We start from the raw sequence: 25,176 nt of genomic DNA on the forward strand, positions 1-25,176 counted from the left end.
CAATTTATACTTAAATAAATATTCCACTTTTCTATCATATATACTTTTTCATAATTCAAAATAAGAAAACTCATTAGAAATTCATAAGAAAACTCATAAGAAAATTCATAAGAAACTCATAAGAAAACTCATAATTCAAAATTAGAAAACTCAAAATAAGAAAACTAAATAGAAGAGCAAGAAAAAATGGAGTGGAAAAGGTAACTTTTGGTCAGAAACACAAGATACCCCAAATTGTGACATTAGCTTGAGCAACCCTGGCTGACTCACTGTTCTAAGTGGCTAGGCCTTTTAGGTCTGTTCTTCCTAAAAATTATAATACCTATTTCCCCCCCAACTTTCTACTTTGGTAATTTTCAATCCTACCAAAAAACTGAAAGGACAGTAAAATGAACACACATATACACTCTTGACCTAATTTCACCAATGTTAGTATTTGTAGCGTTAGCCTTCTCCTGTCCCCACTCTGAAACAAAACAACAGGCTCTCTTTCACACATCACATTCAATTCTCCAGACATCGGCTTACACAGAACACACCCTGCCAATGGCTTAGCCATGCTCCAATTATACATGCAGCAGTGTCACAGGTGACCTTTCCCCATTTCCCAAACACTTGTGTTGGATCATCTGTTTTTTGGTTTTTTTGTTGTTTTTTTTTTCCTTTTGAGACGGAGTCTTGCTGTGTTTGCCCAGGCTAGACTGCAGTGGCGTGATCTCAGCTCACTGCAACCTATGTCTCCTGGGTTGAAGCGATTCTCCTGCCTCAGCCCCCCACTGCTCTGGGCACGCCTTTGAATTCCTAATCTTCAAATAAAAATTATCCCCTCTGTATTTTTATACCACACACACAGAGTTCCTCGGTTTAAGTACATTCATTATTCATTCTCTCAGTTTCCATTGTGTTCATTTCTGAACCATATGCTTCCATTTTCTCTGAAGACATAGCACAGAAATTTAAAGTTGTTTTGCAGTTCTTGATTTGCAGTTATTTCTACAGTCATCTTCTAAATTGACTCTAGAAATGCCTAATCATTTCAAATTTTCACTTCTTCAGCCTAATTTCCATTTTGAATACAGCTATTATCTCTCCCATTTATGATTCATTCTTCACACTAGATTCATCTCACATCACAGCACTAGCCAGGCAAGTCACACTATTAAGTTAATATTAACCTCATGTAGAGTGGGTATGATTTTGGGAAAAATAAGCTGCAAAATCAGGGACTTGGAGGTAACAAAAAGGTGGAATATAACCTGAATATAATGGGTCAGAAATTCTGCCATAAGCCAATTTCTTTCGCTTTCTTTCCTTAGCTATAGTTTTCTCTAATCTCCACGAGGCTAATACTCTGCAGCGGGAGAGGAGAATCTCTTGCTTGGATCTATTCAAACTATGGAATATATCGTTAAAAAAAATGACTCTTCATGAAGTTGCCCCTCTTGACAAGGTAGTCAAACTACCACTTTTAAAATTTTTATTTATTTATTTATTTTTAGAGAGAGGATGTCCCTCTATTGCCCAGCCTGGAGTGCCATGGTGTGTGATCACAGCCCACTGCAGCCTCAAACTCCTGGACTCAAGCAATCTTTCCACATCCCAGTAGCTAGGACTATAGGCATGTGCCACTACACCCAGAACATTTTAAAATTTTTTTGTAGAGAAAGGGTCTTGCTATGTTGCCCAGGCTGGTCTCATTCTTCTGTGTAGTGTTTAGTGCATATTTTTGGTTTGGGACAAGTTTAGTCATCCTAACAATTAAAGTAGTTTCTTTCAAATGCTTGTTTATATTAGGAAAACTTAAAAATTCTAAGTAACTTTAAGTAGTGGATACCGAACCTTGAAACAAAAACATACATATAGTAGAGGAAAAGGGCAAGAACAGAATAAAGATAAAATCTGAATGGATCATTTCTAATACCTTCAGCTATTTCAGAAAGAAAAGTCTGAGTGAGACAAAAGAGATGTCTATAGGGAGGAGCCATGAGAAGAAATTTCATAACCCAGCCAGGATTACCTTATATCCCAGGACTAATGAGTTACAGAGTTTCTCTGAACTTTTAGAAAAATGGATTACTGGTATATAGTTGGATCTGCAGCTTTTCCTTTCATAGGTACTGGCAGGATTATTTATGAATTTTTCAGAATTCCAAATTTACATGCAAGTTAAAGATTTTCAAGCACTTTTATGATAATTTAAACTAATCCATACTGAAACAGCTGCTGAATAAAAAAATATAAGATGAAACTTTGTATCCTGATTAATCAAAATGCTGGAACCAGTTGCATTCTTGTGCAATTTCTTCAGAGTATACTTACTGCCATTCTTTGCTTTTCTCCACCACTCAGTACATCCATCCAATCCTGAACGCTGTCCCAGCCTCCTTCACGTTCAAGGATATGACCCAACTGGACGTTGTCTAAGTATTCCTTCAGTACCTTTCAGCAAAATGATTAAAGGGAAATCAAACTTAATATAAGCCAACATTCTAAATCTTGGTTTATTTTTTAAACTGGAATCACTGTAATTCTATTATCTGTACCACTTAAAAGATACATTTCAAAAAAGAATGTGGCACAAGGTAGCCCTGAATCTTTCAACTCCTATCTACACTAAACTTGACAAAATATGTCTAGTAGCTTAAAAAGAATAACACTATTGTACATAATAAAAGGATGATGGCAATGAGAAAACAAACAATAGTGCAAAGGTTAAGATTAACCTCTTTTTAAGCCAAGGGATTATCATCTTACCTCAGCTTAGAAAATCATAATTAATGGCTTTGGAAGGCATTACAGATTAAGATAAACTACCTGGCATTTAAAATACTTAATTGATTAAAATAAACAATCTGAAATGGAGTATTTTCAGTGGATCTAGGATATAAACGTTTCCTTACTAAGTCAGATATTCCCTTCCTTTTCTGATCTTCTCGTCCATCTGGATATATCACTTGGTCTCGAAGTGTTCCAAGGGTCATGTAAGGTCTCTGACAGTAGTAGAGCAAAAGTCATTAGAAGAAACATTAAAAAATAAATAAACAAAAGGATCTTTAAATCAAAGATAACTCAAGCTAGGTCTTACTTGAGGAACATAAAATAACTTTCCTCTCTCGGGTTTAGTTAGACGTCCTCCAAAAAGAGGCCATAACTATTAAAAAAAGAGAGAAGGGAGAAGAACAATTGTAAAATTTGCAAAGTGGTAGACAGTATGGCAAAATAAGACTGCAAAATTTTGAGGCCAACTTGTACTTACTTCACCAAGAACACGGAAAAGAGAACTCTTTCCGCAGCCATTAGGACCACAAATTAGAACATTAGCCCCAGATTGAACCTGAAAAAAAAAAAAAAATCAGTCTGTGAAGTAATTAAATCAAATTAACATACACTCAATGAACATTTCCTTAGACTCAAGTATTAATAGCTCCTGGCTAATTATAAGCCTTCTATTTGTCTGTAAATGTAGCATTAGGTAGAGCAGTAAAGAGGTATTGTAAAGGGACCTTTTACTTTGTTTACTTCCAATTCTTACCATTACTTTTTTTTTCACTTAAAAAATTATTATTGCTGGGTACGGTGGCTCACAGGAGGATCGCTTGAAACTGGAAGTTTGAGACTAACCTGGGAGATGAAGTGAGACCCTCATCTCCACAAAAAATAAAAATAAAAAATTAGGCAGGTGTGGTGATGCACACCTGTAGTCCCAGCTACTCGGGAGGCTGAGGTGGGAGGATTGCTTGAGTCCAGCAGTTCAAGGATGCAGTGAGCTATGATGTCACCTAGGCTGACAGAACAAGACCACATCTATATACATGTATGTATAAATAAATAAATAAATTGACTGATATCAACTTAAGATAGAAGAACTAAAGTTTAAAAAACTGAGAATTCTTGAAAACAATAAATACATGTGTATATACAGTCTCTCTTAAAAAAATGAAAACATACTCTATGGACTGTTCTACAACTTGCTTTTACTATTTAACAATATATCACAGACATTCTTCCAGGTCAGTATATTCAGATTCCCCTATTCCTTTCCTTTAATGCCTCAAGCATCTTCCTATCGGGGGAACCCGCCCCTGATAATTCAATGTTGTTTCACGTAGGTTCTTTTCTATTTCCCTAAGTGTTGGCCGGTCTGAGAAATAAAGGGAAAGAGTACAAAAGAGAGAAATTTTAAAGCTGGGTATCTGGGGGAGACATCACATGTTGGCAGGTTCCATGATGGCCCCCCAAGCCACAAAACCAGCAAATTTTTATTAGTGATTTTCAAAAGGGGAGGGAGTGTATGACTAGGGTGTGGCTCACAGAGATCACATGCTTCACAAGGTAATAAAGTATCACAAGGCAAATGGAGGCAGGGCGAGATCACAGGAGCTGGGCAAAATTAAAATTGCTAATGAAGTTTCAGCACGAATTGTCATTGATAACATCTTATCAGGAGACAGGGTTTGAGAGCAGACGACCGGTCTGACCAAAATTTATTAGCCGGGAATTTCCTCATCCTAATAAGCCCGGGAGCACTACGGGAGACCAGGGCTTATTTCATCCCTTATCTACAACCGTAAAAGACAGACATTCCCAGAGCGGCCATTTCAGAGACCTCCCCCTAGGAACGCATTCTCTTTCTCAGGGCTGTTCCTTGCTGAGAAAAAGAATTCAGCAACATTTCTCCTACTCGCTTTCGAAAGAAGACAAATATGACTCTGTTCCGCCCGGCACTCAGGCAGCCTGACCTAATGGTTATCTCCCTTGTTCCCTGAACATCATGGTTATCCCGTTCTTTTTTCAAGGTGCCCAGATTTCATATTGTTTAAACAATTTGTGCAGTTAACGCAATCATCACAGGGTCCTGCGGCGACATATATTCTCAGTTTACAAAGATGATGGGGTTGAGATTAAAGACAGGTATAGGAAATCACAAGAGTATTGATTGGGGAAGTGATAAATGTCCATGAAATCTTCACAATTTATGTTCTTCTGCCATGGCTTTAGCCGATCCCTCCGTTCGAGGTCCCTGACTTCCCACAACATCTTCCATAGTAAGGATATACTATAACTTATTTAAACACTCCCCTTTGGCTAAATATTTAGGTCTGCATTTTGTTTTGCTCCTCTAGATAATACTGCAATGAGTGTACAAGTCAGCAAGTAAACTTATGCAATAGTAAGTAATGTTTCTGTAGATTCCATTCTTAGAAATTATAACTGTTTTATCAAAATATATGTACACTATAAATATTTACAAGTGGCACTAAATTATTCTGCAACAACATAAATGAGAAAATGTAGAGTGGTTAAGTTCTAGGCTTATGATCTTATAAGTATCTGATCAACTCTGTAAAGAATCAGAAAATCTTAGCTATAATTCTAGCTTACAACATTAAACACCAAAGCAACACAACAGGAAAGAAAATATCAGAGAGATATATGAGTTACCCTAGCTGGTAACCTGCCTTTAACAAATCTGTTAAATTGGTGAGCCTTCTGTTCCTATTATTTAATTCAATGAATATTTATTGAATGCTCTCTGTCAGGCTCTGTTCTAGGCAAGTAGGCCACATTCGTGACCAAAAGAGACAAAAAACAAAAACAAAAAACCAAAAACCTCTACCTTTACTGGTTTACATTCTAGTGGCAAGAGACATACAATAAAGAATACACATAATATACAAGTTAAATAGTGTATGAAAAAATAAGTAGTTTGGAGGAAAAAACAGATAAAGGGAACTTGGAAGCGGGTGAGGGAAGTTGCATTTTTAAGGTGGTCAGAGTAGACTTTATTGAAAATGACAACTGAGTGAAACTTTGAAAGAAGGGGTGAATTAGGATTTAACTAAAAGAAGACTGTTCTAGTCCCCACCTTTACCCATAAAAAGCTGGTACAGCCTGGCCAACATGGTAAAACCCTGTCTCTACTAAAAATACAAAAATTAGCCGGATGCAGTGGCATGTGCCTGTAATCCCAGCTACTAAGGAGGCTGAGGCATGAGAACTGCTTGAACCTGGGAGGCAGAGGTTGCAGTGAGCCAAGATCACGCCACTGTGCTCCAGCCTGGGTGACAGAGCAAGGCTCCATCTCAAAACAAGACAAAACAAAAAAAATGCTGGTACAAAGGCACTGAAGCAGGAACGTAGCTATCCTATTCAAAAAAAAAGAAAAAACAAAGCAGAAACAAGACTGATTTTACTGAGGAACGAACAGGAAAGAATACTAGTAGGAAATGAGATCGGAGAGGTATCAGGTAGGAGTAGGGTAGTGGCAGGCATTGAAAGGACATTGGCTTTTACTGTGACAAAACACAGAGCCATCAGCATTGTTCAAAACAGCCGAAAGGTGGAAGCAAGGAAGCAACCCAAGGGGATGGATGGATACACAAAATGTGCCCCCGCCCCCCGCCACACACACACACAATGAAATGGCATTCAACCTTTAAAATGAATGAAACTCTGACACATGCTACAATATAGATGAACTTTGAGAACATTATGCTAAATGAAATAAACCAGCCACAAAAGGACAAATGCTGTATGACTTCACTTATATGTGATCCCTAGAGCAGTCAAATTCATAGAGACAGAAAGAATGAGAGGTTACCAGGGGTTCAGGAGAGGAAGGAAGGAGAGTTATTGTTTAATGAGTACAGAGTTTCTATTTGGGATGATGGAAAAGTTCTGGAAATGGATAGTGGTGGTGGCTACATAACACTGTAAATGAACTTACTGCCACTGAATCACACACTTAGAAATGGATAAAAAGCCAAATTTTATGTTTATTTTTACATTTTAAAAACTTCTTAAAAAAGAATGAAGCAGCCTGACACACAGTTGATCTAAAAGAAAATAACAATTTACACACATCATTGTTAGAGTTGTTCTAAGTGACTTTTCCAAATGAATAAACATTTTTTCTGATGATTAAAGAATCATTTTGATAGACTTCTTTTTAAATAACATAATTTCCTTATCATATAAAATTGAATATACTGAATGTTCCTCATAAAGCAAGGTTACCATATAAAATAATCATACTCTACTGTTACAGCGATGCCCTTAGAAGGTCCTAAAGTTCAGTGAGCTATAATTAAATGGTTCCCTGCTACTACGCTTTATTTCAGTAATGTTGGCCATATATACATTCTCCCCTCCCAACTGCTCTTTGTGGTTTACAATGGTATCAATATTCCCGCCTCCAATAATACCCTTCCACATTATTTGTTGCAATATGCCAGGAAACCCCAAAAGCAGATTTGTAATGATGTATATAAATAACAACCAGACTTACTGAAATCCTGAGTTATTCTTTTATGCTCAAAATCAAGCCTGGCTAGCCTACTCAGCATTCACTTTTCTTTATTCCATGGCTTTTGGTGGTGTTGAACAAAACTTCCAATTATGATGTCAGCCATGATAAGCCAGGGATAATTTGTCTGTATTACAAGTTTATTAAGTACATATTTTTTGTGGGGTTAAATTAAGACTAAAAGCCAACAGTAACATTTACTGAAAATTACGTTCTTGACAGCATTATATTATTGAGACTCTCAGAATGCTTTACTGGATCAACCAATGCTTTGAAACACCATATTTTTACCAATAAAAATATACCCCCAAATAATACTCCTTGACAAATCCTACCTTCTATAAATTTATCATAACAAATCAAAAATTCTACACATAAATTTAAGTAAAAGAAAAATTATATAAAAATATGGTGTTTATGAAGACTGATTAGTTTCTTTAAACACGGTTAAGTACGCCTTACTGAAAAGGTAAAAATCTTAATAAGTTACAAAGTGCTTGTTTTTTAGAGACAGGGTCTCAGTCTGTAGCTCCGACTGGAGTACAGTGGTGCAATCTCTGCTCACTGTGCAACCTCTGCCTCCCTGGCACAAGCGATCCTCCCACCTCAGTCGCCTGCGTAACCAGGACCAAAGGTGTGCACCACCACACCTGGCTATTTTTTTTTGTATTTTTCAGAGACGGGGTTTTGCCACATTGCCCAGGCTGGTCTCAAACTCCTGAGTTCAAGCAATCCGCCCATCTCAGACAAAGTACTATTTTAATCCCCACATGGTAACCTGCAAGCTGTTACCTCTTAGGTTCTCTCCAGTCTACATACCTCCCAGAATAATATCTAGACAGATAAATATGGCTGTATTGGGGAATTTCTAATGGAAAATGGTATAAAATCTCTTATTCCAAAGAAGTGTTTATTATTTGGTTACAAATGTAACCCAAAAGGCAAATGAATCATAAAGTAGGAAACATTTATTTGAGAGGCCAAGTCTCAGTTTTATTATGCCTCTTTCCAAGAGGGAAAGTAATCTTTATTTTCAAGTAAGCCAGAGGAGTAGAAAATAATTAGAGGTTGCAAAGAACTGAAGAATATTTGTTGACTATAGAAAGGCTATGCTAAGAAAAACAATAAAAAGACATAATGAATGTGAGAAGCCCAAGTCTACTTTAGAATACTTTAAGTCAGAAAGAGGTAAGAATTCGTAACAGTGAACCAAAAAGACAGGAGTCAAGAGAAACAGTTGCCAAGGGAGGAGAAAATAAGAATCACAGGATAGACACCAGGAAGTATGGAGCATGGTTATGAAGTAAAACACTCCAACAAGTAAGGACATAAGTGAGGACTTGAGACTTTCCAAATGAAATCCAAAAAACAGAAAAAATTAAGGACATTTTTAAGACTATAAAAATGAAATTATAGAAATGACAGAAGTCTATTAAAGCCAAACATAAGGGTTTTAAAAGAAAAGACTTTGAACTAAAAAAGAAAGTGACAGCTTTAGTGTGGTAACATCATGACAAAAGGTTTTTATGGACCATAATCATGATCCATCTATTCTGTGTATCCCAACGCCCTTTCTCATTGTGCTTCAGTCATGTGTGTCCCTATATTGTTGGTATATTTTATTTCTGCATAGACAGAAGTGAGGGTAAGTAGGAGAAAGGGCCAAGAGGCATCCTTCAACGAAGTCTCACGTCCTTTTTATCCTTGGACAGTGGCAATAAAGGGGCTACTGGAAATGAAGCCTGGCTACCTACTTTGCCAAAGGAACATTCAAGTGACTGAAGTACCCGGAGCTACGTAAGAAAACACTTCTGTGATATGTGGAGCCAGTCGATATTTATCAACTACATTTACATTTTCTGTACTTCATCATGTATTTCCTGGCTTTGGAATAAATATGATAATAATAGACTACTCATTGTTGAATAAGTTCAAAGTACTTTGCATAACTAACAATTTTCATTTTTATAATTCATTGAAAAGAAAGTAGACATGTGCTTAATACAAATTACTAAGAGCAGAAAACTGAACACTTCCTTAAGACTGTAACAAATTAAAAACAAGTCCAATAATCATACTCTTTATTTTATAAACTATCAGACAATATTCCTTCAAAGACAGCAGTAGGAAAAAAAATCCCCACATAAAACACAAACTACAGATGGCCATGCACATAAGCATGTGGAGAGGAATTCCAGAGCTGTGCTGTCCAATACCATAGCCACTACTCACATGTGGCTATTTAATTTTAAATCATATTAATTAAATTAAAATTTAAATTCAGTTTTGCAGCTGTACTAGTAACATTTCACATGCTCAGTATCTACACATGGCTATTTTACTGGATAGTGAAAGTATAGAGCATTTCCATCATCGCAGAAAGTTCTACGGGAAAGTGTTGTTCTAGAGAAATGGTGTCTAGAATGGGGAAGATAGCCTATGTGATAGGAATTTGTTACTAATTATGAAGATTTCTGGATCTGAACCATTCATAAAGCCACAACATAGAGAAAACCTAAATAGTAACCCTTAAATCTGCCAGTCTTACAAAATCATACAAAAACATTCAACTTTTGTCTTTTCTTTTTAATTTGGTCTGCCATATCCCATTTCATTAGCACAGTAGATTGAATCAACATCAGTATTTACTTGGCATGGGATTTTACTTGTTTTAGGTGAGTGTCTATTTGTAGCACTACTGTGCGACTCTTCCCCTGTTTTCATCAGTAATAAAACAGTCTGTATTTTGTTTTTATACGTACAAATCATCCTGTACAGTCACAATAATACCAACCACATCATAAGTTTCTTTTTAATGTAAAGAGACTAAAATTATATTTGTGTTTAAATATTCATTTTACACTGGAGACTCCAATTTACTATATTTTCTATGGCTTTCTTGACATAAACTTCATTTACAAAAAGTTTTTTGGTAGTAGTATTTGAAATTTTGAAGTCCTGTCAATTAAGAAAAATAGATTTCTAAGTGTTTCAAAGACTTACTTTTTAAAGCAATTCTGTGGATTCAGAGACTAAGTCGAGCCTTAAAGTTAATTTAAATATTCAGGTAACCTTTTTTCAGTTCACATTTTAAAGATGATTTAAGCTTCTCCGTCTCAAAAATAAATAAATAAATAAATAAACTTACTTCAAAATTAAGGTCACGGATCAAAATATCTCCATTTGGCGTTGCTAAAGGAACATGATCAAACCTATAGAGGAAATTCAAAAAAAGAGAACTACTGTAAAGTATATAAGGAACTAATACAACTCAATACCAAAAATACAAATAATCTGATTAAAAAATGGGCAAAGGGCTTAAACACTTCTTAAAAGAAAAAATTCAGATGGCCAACAGGCATATGAAAAGGTGCTCAACATCTCTAGTCATCAGGAAAATGCAAATCAAAACCACAATGAGATGTCACCTCTCACCTGTTAGGATGACTATTATCAAACAGACAAATGGTAAGTGTTGGCAAAGATATGCAGAAAGGAAACCTTGTATGCTGTTGGTGGGACTACAAATAGTACAGTTATTATGGAAAACAGTATGGATGTTCCTCAAAAAATTAAAAGTAGGACTACTGTATGACCTAGCAATCCCACTTCTAGGTACATTTGCAAAGGAAATAAAATCAGTATCTCAAAAAGAATCTTCCTCCCATGTCCACTCCAGCATTACTCACGATAGTCCGTATATGAAAACTACCTAAATGTCCTTCAGCTGATGAGAGGATAAAGAAAATATAGTGTATATATTCACACACACACAAAATACATACAATAGAATATTACTCCACCTTTAAAAAAGAAGGAAACCGGGCCATTTTCAACATAGATGGATCTGGAGGACATTACGTTAAGCAAAATAAGCAAGACACAAAAAGAGAAACACTATATGATCTTACTTGTATGTGGAATTTAAAATAGCCAAACTCATAGAAGTAGAGAGTAGGATGGTGGTTGCCGGGGGGTAGGGAGAGAGGAAATGGGGTTAATATCGGTCAAACGGCACAACAATTCAGTGATGCCAGATGAATAAATCCTGTAGATACACTGTACAGGGACAATAGTAGAAAATACTACATTGTATACCTGAAATTTGCTAAGACACATCTAAATTAAATTCTCACCAAACACACAAAAATGGTAACTATGTAGAGGTGACAGGTAAATTAATTAGCCTAAATGTAATCATTTCACAACGTATACAGATATCAAAGCATCAAGTTGTATACTTTAAATATTAATATACGCAATTTTTATGTCAATGATACCTCAAAGCTGTTTTTCAAAAAAGCAGAAATAATTTTAAACACTAAGTAATTGTAAGCTGAAAAAGAAAGACTACTATGAAGTTTAACAAACATTTATGGTGCTAAAGAACCTTTTTCTGTACGTACTTTATAATGTTATCTGCAATAATGATTTCTCCAGCACCAGGTATCAAGGGAATGACTTGTACTCCTTCAATACCTTAAATGGAAAATAGGTATTAAAGCATCATATTACGTCAGCAAACACTTAAAATTGTGACCTTAAACTGTGACACTCATATTTACCCTTTTCCTGTTGTGAGACCATTGTGCGCTCATATTTGCCATGATTTAAATCCTTCAGTACTTGCATTAATTCTGTAATCCGAGCAGTAAAACTAAAATTTTAGAAAAGGAAACCATAATCAAAACTCCAGACTACTGTCACATCTTTTATTTTACACAAACATAAGTTCCTAAAATTATAATCTAGTATAAATGAAGTAACCTAACAGTCTCATCAACATAAAGTATTAATGATAGCATGCATGCTTTATTATGTTTCAGTAGGAAAGCAGGAATATAGGGATGAAGAAAGAGGTTTCCATAGGATCCCCAACTCAACAGATACTTCATTAATAGCCAAGTCAAGACAGTTATTTACTGAGAATTTTCAGGAGGTTTCTCTTGTATACTACAACAGGACCACTACACTAGTATATTCCTTAGACCCAGGAAGTATGGACTCTGAGCTCTTGTTGAAGCGGCCTATAAAGCCATGTATAAAGTTGGTCTTTCTATCCAAGGAAGGCATTCATTAAATGTATGCTGAATGCATGCTGCCTTCCTGCAAATGGAAGAATCTGAAAGATTCCCTCTTTCTTACTCTCAAGAGGGGAGAGATGAAGAGTTCTTATTATTAGATAGAAATAACTGTGGCAGTAGAGAAAAATCAAAACTAACAACGAGAGGTTGGAGATAACAAAAATGACCATGATTGCCAAAGAGAAAGTATTCTGCATCGAAGAAGAAAACAGGATTTTTCTCTGAATAACAAGCAGAAACCTCCTAAAGCAAACTTTGGGAGGTGATGAATGCTTATGATCTTGATGGTTTCACAGGTGTATAACTTATCTCCATGTTCATCAAATTGTATACATTAAATAGGAACAGTTTCTTATATGTCAATCATACCTCAACAAAGTGGAGAAAAGAGAAAGAAAGGAAGGCAGGGAGAGGGAGGGAGGGAGGGAAGAGAAAGACATACACACCTACAGAGGAAGAGAAAGAGAAAGAGAGAGAGAGAGAGAAAGGAAACATCCTTAAGAAACAGAAAAGAACCTTATATACCATGAACTGTCAAGCCATAAGAAAAGTTAACAAGTAGGAAGAATGTTAGTATTCTCATGAAAGAGACTCTACTCATAGTAGTTAACAACTTCTATATTGCCTTCATGAAGACCTTAACTGCCACAGGAGCTAAGAAGGAGGAAAAAGAGAAATACGAAGATGGATCACAGGCCTAGGAAAGCTATTAAGTCATCAAACTTCTTCAGGTGACCTAAAATTTATGGTGTTTTTTATACCATACCATGCCCTTTATATTGGAGATTGAAATACTGAAATATTAATATTTTACATTCTATGGTCTAAAGATAATTTCACTACCAGACAATATGACTACATTCACAAGCACACCTACAGATACAAGTTAACTTCTCATATTTTTTTCCCATTAAAGTCAACTTCATTTCTATTCATCAGTTTTTGCTAGGTTGCCGGTATCAAAGATCTATGAAAAAATGGTATGGTAGAGGACAAGAAAATTTAAATGAGAAAATTCTATTCATTAACTTAGTTTTCTGTGAATTAAGACTGCCATGATTCAATATTTCCCAACTTAGCAAATACCAGTGTCCATGGAGCAAACAACTTGACAGCCTCTAATCTACTGTAATGTGCAAACCAGTTGTCTTAAAGAAACATGAAAAGTTCACCATCAGAAAAATTTTCCTTAATTTTCTATCAAAAACCACTTTCTTGGGGTAGGAAATGTTGCTCCCTTACCTTAACTTCAGCTAGTACAATCATTCAGGATAGCATATTTTTAAAAATTATTTTCTGCAACTGCTCATTATTACTAATCTTACCCAGCCAATCTAGTCATTTCACGCCCAGCCAAAACGATTCGACCCAGAGCTTGAGACATTCGCAAAAGCATTCTTCCACTTTGGTAGTAATCCTTAAATAGAAATAAGTATTAGTTTTTACTTATAGTTCTAGGACTAAAAATTTGGCTTTATTTTTACTGTTACAGTTTCATTGTGTTATCATCACTTTACCTCTAGAAGTTCCGAATGTGTACTCTTAAGATGTCGAGGATGAGACAAATCTAAGAAAGGGCGACTGACAACTAAGTAACCAACCACAGTGGCAAGGTCTGAAACCAAACAGGTTAAGATTTAAAACAGTAACAGTATTTCACCTTTTCCACAAATCTCATCTCTTTCAAAATATACTTACATTTGGCAATAATGTTATCAATGAAGCCCATTGAAAAACGAAACAAAATGAAATTATGTAGGTGCTCCACCTGGCAGAAAACAAAAACAAAAAACCATATTTTTTTCTATGTATAAAAACTTGAATCACTATGAGGATAAAACAAACTGCATTGTTCATTTATTCAACAAATATTTACTGAATGCCCATGATTTCTGTTTATATTGTACATCACACCACCAAGCACAATGCTCATCACAGAGTGGGTGCCAAACAAACACTTTATGAAACCATTTTTATGCAAACAGCATGGAAATTACATAAACAATTTTAACAACGCTGTTTCTCTTGCATGAAAAAGAACAATGCTATTGTAGTCACCATGCTTTTGGATACATATATCCCAAAAGAGAACAACGACGAAAGCAAAAAGAACAGAGAGATATTAACTAGTTTGAGTGAAACACTAGCTGTCCAGATTGGCACTCAATGCTTTGCTTTCAGTGGAGACACATGGTCTGTGCTTTATCTAAGAATTGTATTACACCCAGTCTGAACTGAGTGTTAATGTAAATCAGTGCCACATAGCCTCAGTTTTAGCTTTAACATAAGCATGCATTGCCTCAAAACTACAAGTCTAAAACTGCTTTTTATTCTGGAGTTGTTGCATTCTCAAACTGTCCATCTACCAGATTATTCAAGGTCCTGCATGATCTGGCACTGAGTTCTATTTTTAAGGTCATACGCTTCTACTTTGCTCCTCCTCACCAAGCTCTAGAAATAATGGTTTCTCAAACATGTACCTTTTTAAGGCTTTTTTCTTGCTCTTCCCACTGCCAGGAATACATTCGTCTAAGATATTTACATTTTGTGACTCCTTCACCTTCATGTGGATTTCTGACTAAATGTCACCTCCTCAAGAAAGACCTTGGCCATTCCAGCTAAAGTAGCTGGGCAATAGCCCCCTTCATATCTATACCTTTATCCTGCTTCATTTTTGGCCACAGAATTCATTACTACCTGAAATTATACAGAACATCTAGTTGTTTATTTACTGTCTCCTCCACTAAAATGTGGCTTCCTGAGTACAGGGTAGCTTGTTAACAACTTGGTATCTTCTGCAACTAGACAATGTCTGGAACATTTATTCAATGGCTACCACGTGTCAGACACTGTGCTCAAGCTGGAGATACAATGAATAGAACATAGAATGTCCCTGAATTCATGGAGTTTACATTCTAATGAAAGAGGGTAGCTAGTAAACAAGATAATTAGAGACTGTAATATAGTCATCCCTCGGTATCCAAAGGGGATTGGTTCCAGAACCTTTCTGGATGCCAAAATCCATGGATGCTCAAGTCCCTAAGGAAAAGTGGCATAGTATTTGCATATACCTGAGCATGACATCCCGTATACTTTACTTATTTATTTTTTGAGACAGAGTTTCACTCTGTCGTCAAGGCTGGAGTGCAGTGGTGCCATCTCGGCTCACTGCACCCTTCGCTCCCTGGGTTCAAGTGATTCTCCTGCCTCAGCCTCCCGAGTAGCTGGGATTACAGGCGCCTGCCACAACACCTGGCTAATTTTTGTATTTTTAGTAGAGATGGGGTTTTGTCATGTTGGTCAGGCTGGTCTCGAACACCTGACCTCGAGTGATCTGCCCGCCTCAGCTTCCCAAAGTGCTGGGACTACAGGAGTGGGCCACCATGCCTGGCTCATCCCAAACACTTTAAGTCATCTCTAAATTACTTACAATACTTAATACAATGTAAACAGCTGTTATACTAATGCCTGTATTGTTCAGAGAATAATGACAAGAAAAAATATGTATATATAAGTACAGACACAATTTCTTTTTCTGAATATTTTCAATCTACGCGTGGTTGAATCCATGGATTTGGAATCCACAGATGCAGACGGTATATATATATATATATATATATATATATATATATATATTTTTTTTTTTTAAGGAAAGATGATGATTAAAACAGGAAGGAACTTTTGGAGGTTATTTCAAATAGGCTGATCAGAGAAGACAAATCTTCAATAAGGTGTTAACATTTGGGCTGAAAATCTAAAGGATGAGAATAAGCAAGCCACGTGGAGAGCAAGCTGGTGAACTGCAGGCCCCTGAAAAATTACCTTAAATGTATTCTACCAGTGAGCACTCTAAAAGTTCTGCCATGTTAAATACTGATGAGGCAAAAATTCAATTTCTGAAATAATTTAAAATGACAATTTATTTAACCTCTTTAACTCATCTAAAATATACACTTAATTTCACAAACTTCAGACTTCCACTAAAATGTAAGCTCCTGAAAGGCAAGATTTTATCCATCATGTCCACCACCATCATCCTTAGCACCTGGAGTAAGCACAGGCAACTAGATGGCATTCAATATCTTTTGAATAAATAATGGAATAAAAGTACTTGAATTCAAATTTTCCAAGTGGCAATCAAAAAATGAAGTACAGCTTTCACAAGAAATAATGCTTTAATTCTTTAAAACAAAAAGCCAGCAAACTCCAACCCGTAGTCCAAATCTAGCCTGCTACTTGTTTTTGTAAGTAAAGTTTTATTAGAACATAGCCACACTCACTCATTTATGTATTATATATAGCTACTCTTGAGTAGCGGAGCTGAATAGTTGCAACAGACTGTGTGGTATGAAAAGCCTAAAATATACACATACTATCTTGCCCTTTACGGAAAAAGTTTGCTGACCCCTGCTTTACATAATAATCTTCATTGTATTTTCATGAATGCTACAGGAACAAATTCTTTCCGTGGGAATCAGTAAATTTATCACTAAATAAGGCTCCTAAGCAACCTCTGTAAAAATACACTTAATATTATTTTAATAAATCTATGCAATTTTATAAATGGGCACTTGAATATACTGATATGATAGTTTTTAGTCTTGCATTTTTTATTAAAAATGCAGTATAAAATCCTTTATAGCTATTTTTCAAAATATCTTTAAGATACGTATACATACGTGTGTGTGTGCGGGGGGGGGGGTGTATCGGTCATAGGCAAAAAAACACACACAAAAAAACCATTTCCATAAACACATGAACTTCAAGTGTGTTTCCTTACCAGTTTTCGGAAGACTGAGTGGACTGTCTGTTTTTCTCTTTTATTCCCATTGTAAAAGGCAATTTCTTCACTGTTAAGGAAAATAATTTAGCAATTAATTTTAATGTTACCTATACTTGAAAAATAATTGAAATACAGTATACGATGGCTGAATGTTTGTATTTAAATGGACATTTTGTGACTAAGAGCTTATCTGGTGCATCTCAAACCACAGTCTATACTTGAGATTCTGTTCCTAGCTCAGCTGATCGGAGCACAGGAATACACCCTTGACTGAATCATATGCTGGACTGCAACCTATGCCATAGGTATCCTGGCTGCAAAAGACATACTGCACTAATTCTCGGAAATTTGAAATTAGAGAAAGAAGTTGCTGTGATGTACAGAAAGGCAGGGCTGGGACCGACATTGCCGACTTCAAGTTATAGTATAGGCCCAAACAAGGAGATGAAAAAGATGGATAGTGATGCCTTGACATACAGCCTTTTAAAGACAGAAAAGCAGGCTAAGTCCCACCGGCTTCAAAATGCCAGCTCCCAGGAGGAAACCCTGGAAAAACCCCATCATATCCTCACAACAATTCCACTTTTCCTGAGCAACTGTGCATGGGTCCACAAGGGCCACAGGGATCATGACTAGAAAAAAAGGGTATTTTATAGATGAAGAAAAGTTCAGTGTAGTTAAGTAAATTTGTAAAGGTCGCAGTGCCAGCAGGTCAGGGAGTTGAAATTGTAACTTCTATCTGACCCTAACATTTATAGTCTTTCTACTACACAGGCAAGATGTAAGCTTTCCCAGCAAAGTACCTCTTATGGCAGAGGTAAATATTCATAGAGAAGTCTAGAAGGCAAGGTTGAAATATTTCTTTAAAGTCTCTTTTTTCCCCTAAACAATTTATGTTTTATATTTCTATTTTGAAATGGACCTGTGTTTTTCATAAAAACAAGGTACCACCTACCTCAACCTCTTCAAGTAAAATTAATTTCCCATAAAATATGACACATTTGTCATGTGTTTCATGGTTTCCTTGACAAAATGACACAGAGCCTCAGAGTATAAGAAGCCTACAGTTCTATACCTCTAATTACTTTTTTAAAAAACTTCCTTCTACCTCCTCTCTACACCTAAGCCTATGGAAGAAGATGAGGTGAGGATTCTCCTCCTGAACTGAGTCATTTTAGCCTTAATGAAAAATCTGAAAGGATAAAACATCCTGGAATATTGATGGCTGCCCATCCAACATCTATTCTCTTCATTGTCCTTCTTCCTAAAATAATCCCAACTTTCTTAAAGTTATCTATTATTTTCCATGTACCCTAATGCTTTAGGAATGCCTCAACCCCATTTATAGGGTCCCACTGGTCTAAGCCAATCACTTTGCTGTGATTGCTTTAGGCATGGTCAAGTGATAATTCCAGCCAATCAGATATGAGGGAAAGTCAGCTGTGGGACTCTTGGGAAAGGTTTCTTTGCTCTCATAAAGATACACCAGGAGAGATGGCTCCTTTTTGTTTCTGGAGCTTTCTGCAGGGGAGAGAAGCTAGTGAAATCTGTAACTGCTATCGCCATCTTGTGGTCACAAGAAGAATTAGCCCGAGGAATGGGGCAGCATACAAAGCAGGGCAGAGCCAGGAGACACCAGAGAGCCAGAGCCCTGATAATGCCAGCCTGGAACTGCCCTGTCTTAAGCGTTCTCATGTGAAGCAGTGAGTGTTCTTACTACTGGAGCCATGAGTCATGCTTTCTGTTTCTTTCAGTAAAAGGTATCTTTCATTTACTTGGCAAATCACCTCTTAACTCTATTCCACTGCCTCCCTAGAGCAAAAAACCCTATTTAAAACTTGTACTATTTTAGCAATCCAAGGAAATAAAGGAAGAGGGAACTGTCATTTGTAAATGCCTACAGAGTAGAATATTAAATACATATTAAAACTCTCAAAATGACTTAACATTGACAGATCAATATATGAGAACATTTATTAAGCATTTGCTCCATATAGAAAACTGAGCTGGAACCTTTATATATATTACCAAATTTAATCCTCATTGCAACCCTATATTATCTACCTATTATAAACAAAAGTGAAACTATGAATAATTCACTAAAATCAAATACATGCAATTGATAAGCGGAAGAAGTAGATTTTGAAACTAGTATGGCTAGCTCCGAAGTCCACACTTTCTCTTCCTATCTTACATTTAAAAAAACTGTAGAAAATAGGTAGAGGCACATGCAGTGACAGTGAATCATTGAGCATTATGAAAAGTCAAAATAAAAATATTTGTGGAAAAACTGAGACAAAATTTTCTTGGAACAGGTATTGTGAGTTGAAATTTTAATTGTAAACTGATTATGTCTAAAGTAAAATTAACAGAAAATTCATCAACAGAAGGTATGAACATGTGAATCAAGAATACTACATAGTTAATAAGAGAGTTCAAAATATTCATGATCACTACTTTATAAAACTAGTCTCTTTCATAATGTATATTTTCAATACAATATGCACATTATTAGAGTAACAGTGTTACTAGACATTTTGGAGTCAATTTAAATGACATCAATATCCATGGAAATGAATTTTTAGCAAGTCTTTAATGCATTTGTCTTTACCTGTTTGTGATGAGCCGAGAATTAACATATCTATATTCTCCTTCATACTTTTGCTCAGTTATTGTCATCCTACCAATGGGTCTTCTAAGTCGAGTTAGGAATAGCCCAGAAACAACCAAGTAGGCCATCATGCTTGCTGGGCCCTATTATTATCGGGAGAGAAAGATACAGAAAGTTCTGGGATATAATAATAAATTCACTTAGATACAAACGTACAATTTTTATAATTAACCTCAATGACTGAAAGAAATTGCTCTACTGGGTAATTTTTTCCCCTTGTTTTTTTTCTGAAAAAGTACACAGTAGCCTCTACACTTTTACCACTCATGAGCTTTTCCTCTCACCACTGTAGCTTATCCCTCAGCTCTCCTACATTTTGCTTACCTAAAAACTCCTAATTGCAGTTCTCACTTTTCCTGTTATCTAACACTCTTCTGTTGGAACTCTTCTTGATAATCTCTTAAGATTCCACAATAATTCTTGGACCTCTTTTTCTTGCCTTCTCTTTTAATATTAATATTCCCTCAAATTCCTTCCTTAGTTCTCTTCTCATCTCAAATCTATACCCCTGGACCTATAACTCTTATGAACCCAAGATATAAGTACTACACATCTTTACCTTAATACTGTGCAGATGCCTCAAGTTCAGCTCCCCGCCGAACGAGCTCTGTCTTTCCCTGCTTGTACATCTTGCTTCCAGCTGCTGTACTATGTATTAATAACTTTGTAGGTGACCTTATCACCCACTGACCATCCCAAGAGAAAAGCTTCAAGCATACATTTCCAAGTTCATCACAGGCACTTCCCTCATTCTCCTATATACACTATACTCTGCCATACTAAAATAAATGTTTCCTGAACTGTTTCCATTTAGTGAGATTGTTCTTATGTTTAGCAAGCATGACATAATCTAATGGATGTCTACTTACCTCCCCAAAGCAGCTCAGATATCACCTCCAGTTCTTCCTGGCACTAAATACTTTATTGAAACTTCTATTACTAAACTTTATCATGCTGCATTATAACTGTTTGACTATCTACCTGTTTTACCACATTGTAATTCCTCTTCAGCAGGAACTGTGTCTTACTTATTTTTTTATTCCTACTATCTAGCACAATATATGTGCTAGTATGTATTCAAGATTAAAAAAAAATTAAATCTGATCAATTCAATGCATTTCAACAACTACTACAAATGTGAACCAAAAAGATAACTAAAACAGTTTCTGCCTTTAAGAAATGCAGAATCAGATAACAGGTAGACATGGAGACATATTTAAGTATCACAAAAATGTAGCTAAGTACCATAAAAATATGACTGCAAGGAGACAAGAAGGATTTGGCCTATTCACTTGCTTACAGTAAAACAAAATATAAGAATAATAAAACCTGGATCACACGATAGCAAAGAATTAGGAAGATAAACAGAAAAATTCAAAAAACCAAACAAAGCAAAACCAAAACCCTGCTTTCCCAGTGTTTTGGAAAGCAACAAAAACCAGTACGGAAATAATTTATTAATCAACTGAAATGCATATACACACACTCACACATATATAAAACAACCATATTATTATATGGTTGCATTATAAACATATAACAATAACATTACATATTAAATGACTAAAGTTACATTTCAATAAGATAACTCAAAGAAAACTTAAAAGTGATTCTTGCCATCACAAATATCAGACTTGGATAATAAGGCTCATGGCATAGCCAACCATTTATATTATAAAATAGTCTTGGAACTGTTATACCCACTCTAAACGTATCGTTACTTTAACATTAGAATTTCATATTAATATGGGCGTCTCCATATCTCTTTTTAGACATCACTTTGAAACAATAAGTATAAGTATATTCATGGTTTAAATACTTCTGTTTTATCTTTTTTTTTTTAAAGAAGCAGGTCTCGCTTTTTGTCCAGGCTTGTCTCGAACTCCTGGATTCAAGCGATCCTCCCATCTCAGCCTCCCAAAGTGCTGGGATTACAGACGTGAGCCACCACCCTTGGCCAATATATTTGTCTGGTTTTTAATGCCACAAAATTGAAAATTAAGAAGAAAAATTAGTACTTCTAAAATCTCGAGTAAAGTATTATTTTATAACTGGACTTTGTTAGGTAAATCATGTGAAAATACGTTCTTTGAGATATACAAAAATTCTTACAGGCCATCAAGCTATTCACAATATGTATTTCAAATATTGTATTATATCAATTTAAAAGGTGAAATAAAAGAAGACTCACCTGAGCTCCAATTGCACTCGTTAACTTAAAGATATACAAAACTATGTCTAAAAATGGCTGTAAAATAAATATTAGAATACACAAATTAAAACTAAAGCACTAGAATGATAGCTAATACAACATGTTAACTACAAAATGTTATTAAACATTTAATACATAATTATCAACATGTAGAGTTCCCACTATGTATAATGTATTGTGATAGTAACTAGATCAAAGAATACATGAAAGATAACAGTTTTCCTCTCAAGAAACTTAAAATGGGAACAGCTTACACAATGTCTACTGACCATCAAGTAGGAAAAACATTTATCACTTTCCATCAACTAAGATACCTCTACTGTGATAATTAACCACCAGTAACTCAGTAATGTGTCAATATAATGTAAAGGTACTAAATAAAATGACCTGAGATGTAACCCCAAATCTGCTACCAGCTTGTTTCTACATATCTTCACCTGTAAAGTGAGAAGCTTTTCCTGTTCCAATATTGTTTGATTCTATTACATTATCACTTCTATGGCAAAATAATCAAGTAAGTCATTGAATCTAATTTTGAAATATAAAAGTCAAGTCTTTTTTTTTTTTTTTTTTTTTTTTTGAGACGGAGTCTCGCTCTGTCACCCAGGCTGGAGTGCAGTGGCCGGATCTCAGCTCACTGCAAGCTCCGCCCCCCAGGTTCACGCCATTCTCCTGCCTCAGCCTCCTGAGTAGCTGGGACTATAGGCGCCTGCCACCTCGCCCGGCTAGTTTTTTGTATTTTTTAGTAGAGACGGGGTTTCACCATGTTAGCCAGGATGGTCTCGATCTCCTGACCTCGTGATCCGCCCGTCTCGGCCTCCCAAAGTGCTGGGATTACAGGCGTGAGCCACCGCGCCCGGCAAAAGTCAAGTTTTTAGAACCAAAATAATACATTAATGTACTGCTCTTCACACACAGAGACAACTCAACTAATGCACCATCAGTTGCATTAGTTAGAAATGTTTTTCAAGAAACCCAAATTGTGTTCATTCACTTTAAGTCAACAGCCACTGCTCGTGCCTCCACTTTTTTTTTTTTAAGACAGGGTCTGGCTCTGTCACCCAGCCTGAAGATCTTGGCTCACTGCAGCCTCTGAAGTAGCTGGGAGTAAAGGCGCACAGTACCATGCCTGACTAATTTTTGTATTTTTTGTAGATGGGGTTTCACCCTGTTGCCCAGGATAGTCTTGAACTCCTGAGCTGAAGCAATCTGCCCACCCTGGCCTCCCAAAGTATTGTGATTACAGGGATGAGCCACTGTGCTGGGCCAACAGCCAGCACTTTCTAATCCACATTATTAGGACAGATGGCTTGGTTTGTTAACTGGCTTGTTTCAACATTCAACATCTACCTTTCCCTTTCCTTTTTTTTTTTTTTTTTTGCCTTATAAATTATCAAGAAGCTAGAGATACTTATAAAATTCAAGAATTGTTAAAACTTATAACAAAAATAATGACTCACAATTTAAGTTGGAGGTCAATTAGATGTTTAAAACATCTAATTTACACAGTGGTGCACAGCCCTACTACAATTAATTAATTTAACATTCTTCTCTATTCCAGATGTGACAAAACCTGAGAGTTGCTCAAGTACCAAGATTTAAAGAATACATAATAATGTCTATAAAATTATATGGAAAGTTGAAATATATACACCCCCCATTCCCACCATGCATGCGTACACACACATACACACACACACACACACACACACGGAGACAGAGAGAGAGAGAGAGAGAGAGAACAAACTTTCAAATATTGTAATGGGAACAGAAGAGAAAGCTGAATTACTGAACTATTTGTAATTGTCAGAGTTCCTGAGTTTGGGATCAGTTAGCAAAGGCTTCTGGAGAGCTAAATAAATAACAAAGTTGGGCTGGAAGTGAAAAGCACTGGGCCTGGGCATGAGGAGAGCAGCTCTTGTGGATATATATCTCTAAGAATTGCCTTCCCTCCATCAACCTGGTTGAAGCTAGGACATTCCTATTCTTACAATGTGACCCAGTCCTTTTTATAGTTTTGGTTTTCTTTTGTCTCAAAACTGTGTATCTAGGTCAACTGTGACCAGAGGCAAAGATACTATCATTGGTCCAGTATGAGACAAGCTCCTACCCAACACCAAGGGAAGTCACATGAGTTAGAGTGGGAACTGAAGCATCTCAGATAAAGAGGGGAGGGGATGCTGGGCAGACTATTTTATAGGTGCCTACTACATATCATAGTCAATGCAAGAGGTAATGGCACAGAGAGTTTAATAAGAAGACTACAGCGAAAGCTGTAAGGGTGGTGAGATAACATGACTAAGACAAGAACTGGAGAAATCAGCGAGAAGAAGGAAAACTGGTTAAGGCCTATCAGAGTCAGGAGCTTTGGCAATATTCTGAGGAGAATGGGAAAAACAGTAATTAGAAAACTGAAATATACTTGCATCTTGTGAAATGTTTTGACTACTACTTACTAATGATCTATTAGAATTAAAGATACTGAAGCAGAGAAATGGGCAGAAAGGAAGTCCTAGTCTAGTGTTCTAAGTGTGGAATTAGAAACATAAATTGACAGCCAATCTCTAACAATGGCCAGACACACGCAGGTCAAAAGATAAGAATTCAAATTTCTGCTGTTTTAATGGAATCAACCTGCAAAATTCTTAGAAAATCCTTATAAGACACTAAATTATCAGTTCTTTGCCAAAGTACCTCACAAAAATAATAGAAAAAATTAAAATAATTAAAACTATTACAACTCTATAATTTTCTTACAAAAGCATTAAATATTTACATGCTGCTGTTCTGTCCATAAAATCAATTCTATATAAATTTGCTTAGATTCAAAATTCAACAAATTAAACAAATAATCTTTTAAAAAGTAGAGAAACTTACCTTACTAAGATTTGAATACAGATCGACTACACTGTTACAAAATTTTTCTACATCTTGTGTAAGCAGCTGGTCTGGATTAGCTATTCTGTTGTCCAGATTTCCCATTTTATAATATGTGAAAGATCTAAAATAGCAAGAAGAAAAGTAATTTTAAAACAAGTGACTTTAAAGATAAAACGACAACCAAAAAAATCACATTACACCGCCTAGCTCAAATGCATAGAAACAAAAAAGTTTGGAGCC

At 36.0% G+C, this 25,176-nt stretch overlaps 1 protein-coding gene across 9 annotated transcripts in view; it reads right to left on the reverse strand.

Moving 5' to 3' along the window:
* Positions 1–25,176, reverse strand: part of LOC105485414 (ATP binding cassette subfamily D member 3) — a 99,968-nt gene that overhangs the window by 9,981 nt on the left and 64,811 nt on the right. For all 9 annotated transcript variants that reach the window (XM_011747762.3, XM_011747763.3, XM_011747770.3 and 6 more), the window contains 14 exons: positions 24,934–25,057; positions 22,036–22,092; positions 19,785–19,927; positions 17,171–17,240; positions 14,089–14,158; positions 13,908–14,005; positions 13,716–13,807; positions 11,872–11,963; positions 11,713–11,785; positions 10,455–10,518; positions 3,257–3,334; positions 3,086–3,151; positions 2,901–2,990; positions 2,320–2,439 (listed from right to left, as the gene is read on the reverse strand). In XM_011747762.3, the coding sequence (XP_011746064.1) occupies positions 2,320–2,439; positions 2,901–2,990; positions 3,086–3,151; positions 3,257–3,334; positions 10,455–10,518; positions 11,713–11,785; positions 11,872–11,963; positions 13,716–13,807; positions 13,908–14,005; positions 14,089–14,158; positions 17,171–17,240; positions 19,785–19,927; positions 22,036–22,092; positions 24,934–25,057 (1,237 nt within the window). The remainder of the gene's footprint in view (positions 1–2,319; positions 2,440–2,900; positions 2,991–3,085; positions 3,152–3,256; positions 3,335–10,454; positions 10,519–11,712; positions 11,786–11,871; positions 11,964–13,715; positions 13,808–13,907; positions 14,006–14,088; positions 14,159–17,170; positions 17,241–19,784; positions 19,928–22,035; positions 22,093–24,933; positions 25,058–25,176) is intronic.

This window comes from Macaca nemestrina, chromosome 1 (assembly GCF_043159975.1).
Source record: "Macaca nemestrina isolate mMacNem1 chromosome 1, mMacNem.hap1, whole genome shotgun sequence".
Classification (NCBI taxonomy): domain Eukaryota; kingdom Metazoa; phylum Chordata; class Mammalia; order Primates; family Cercopithecidae; genus Macaca; species Macaca nemestrina.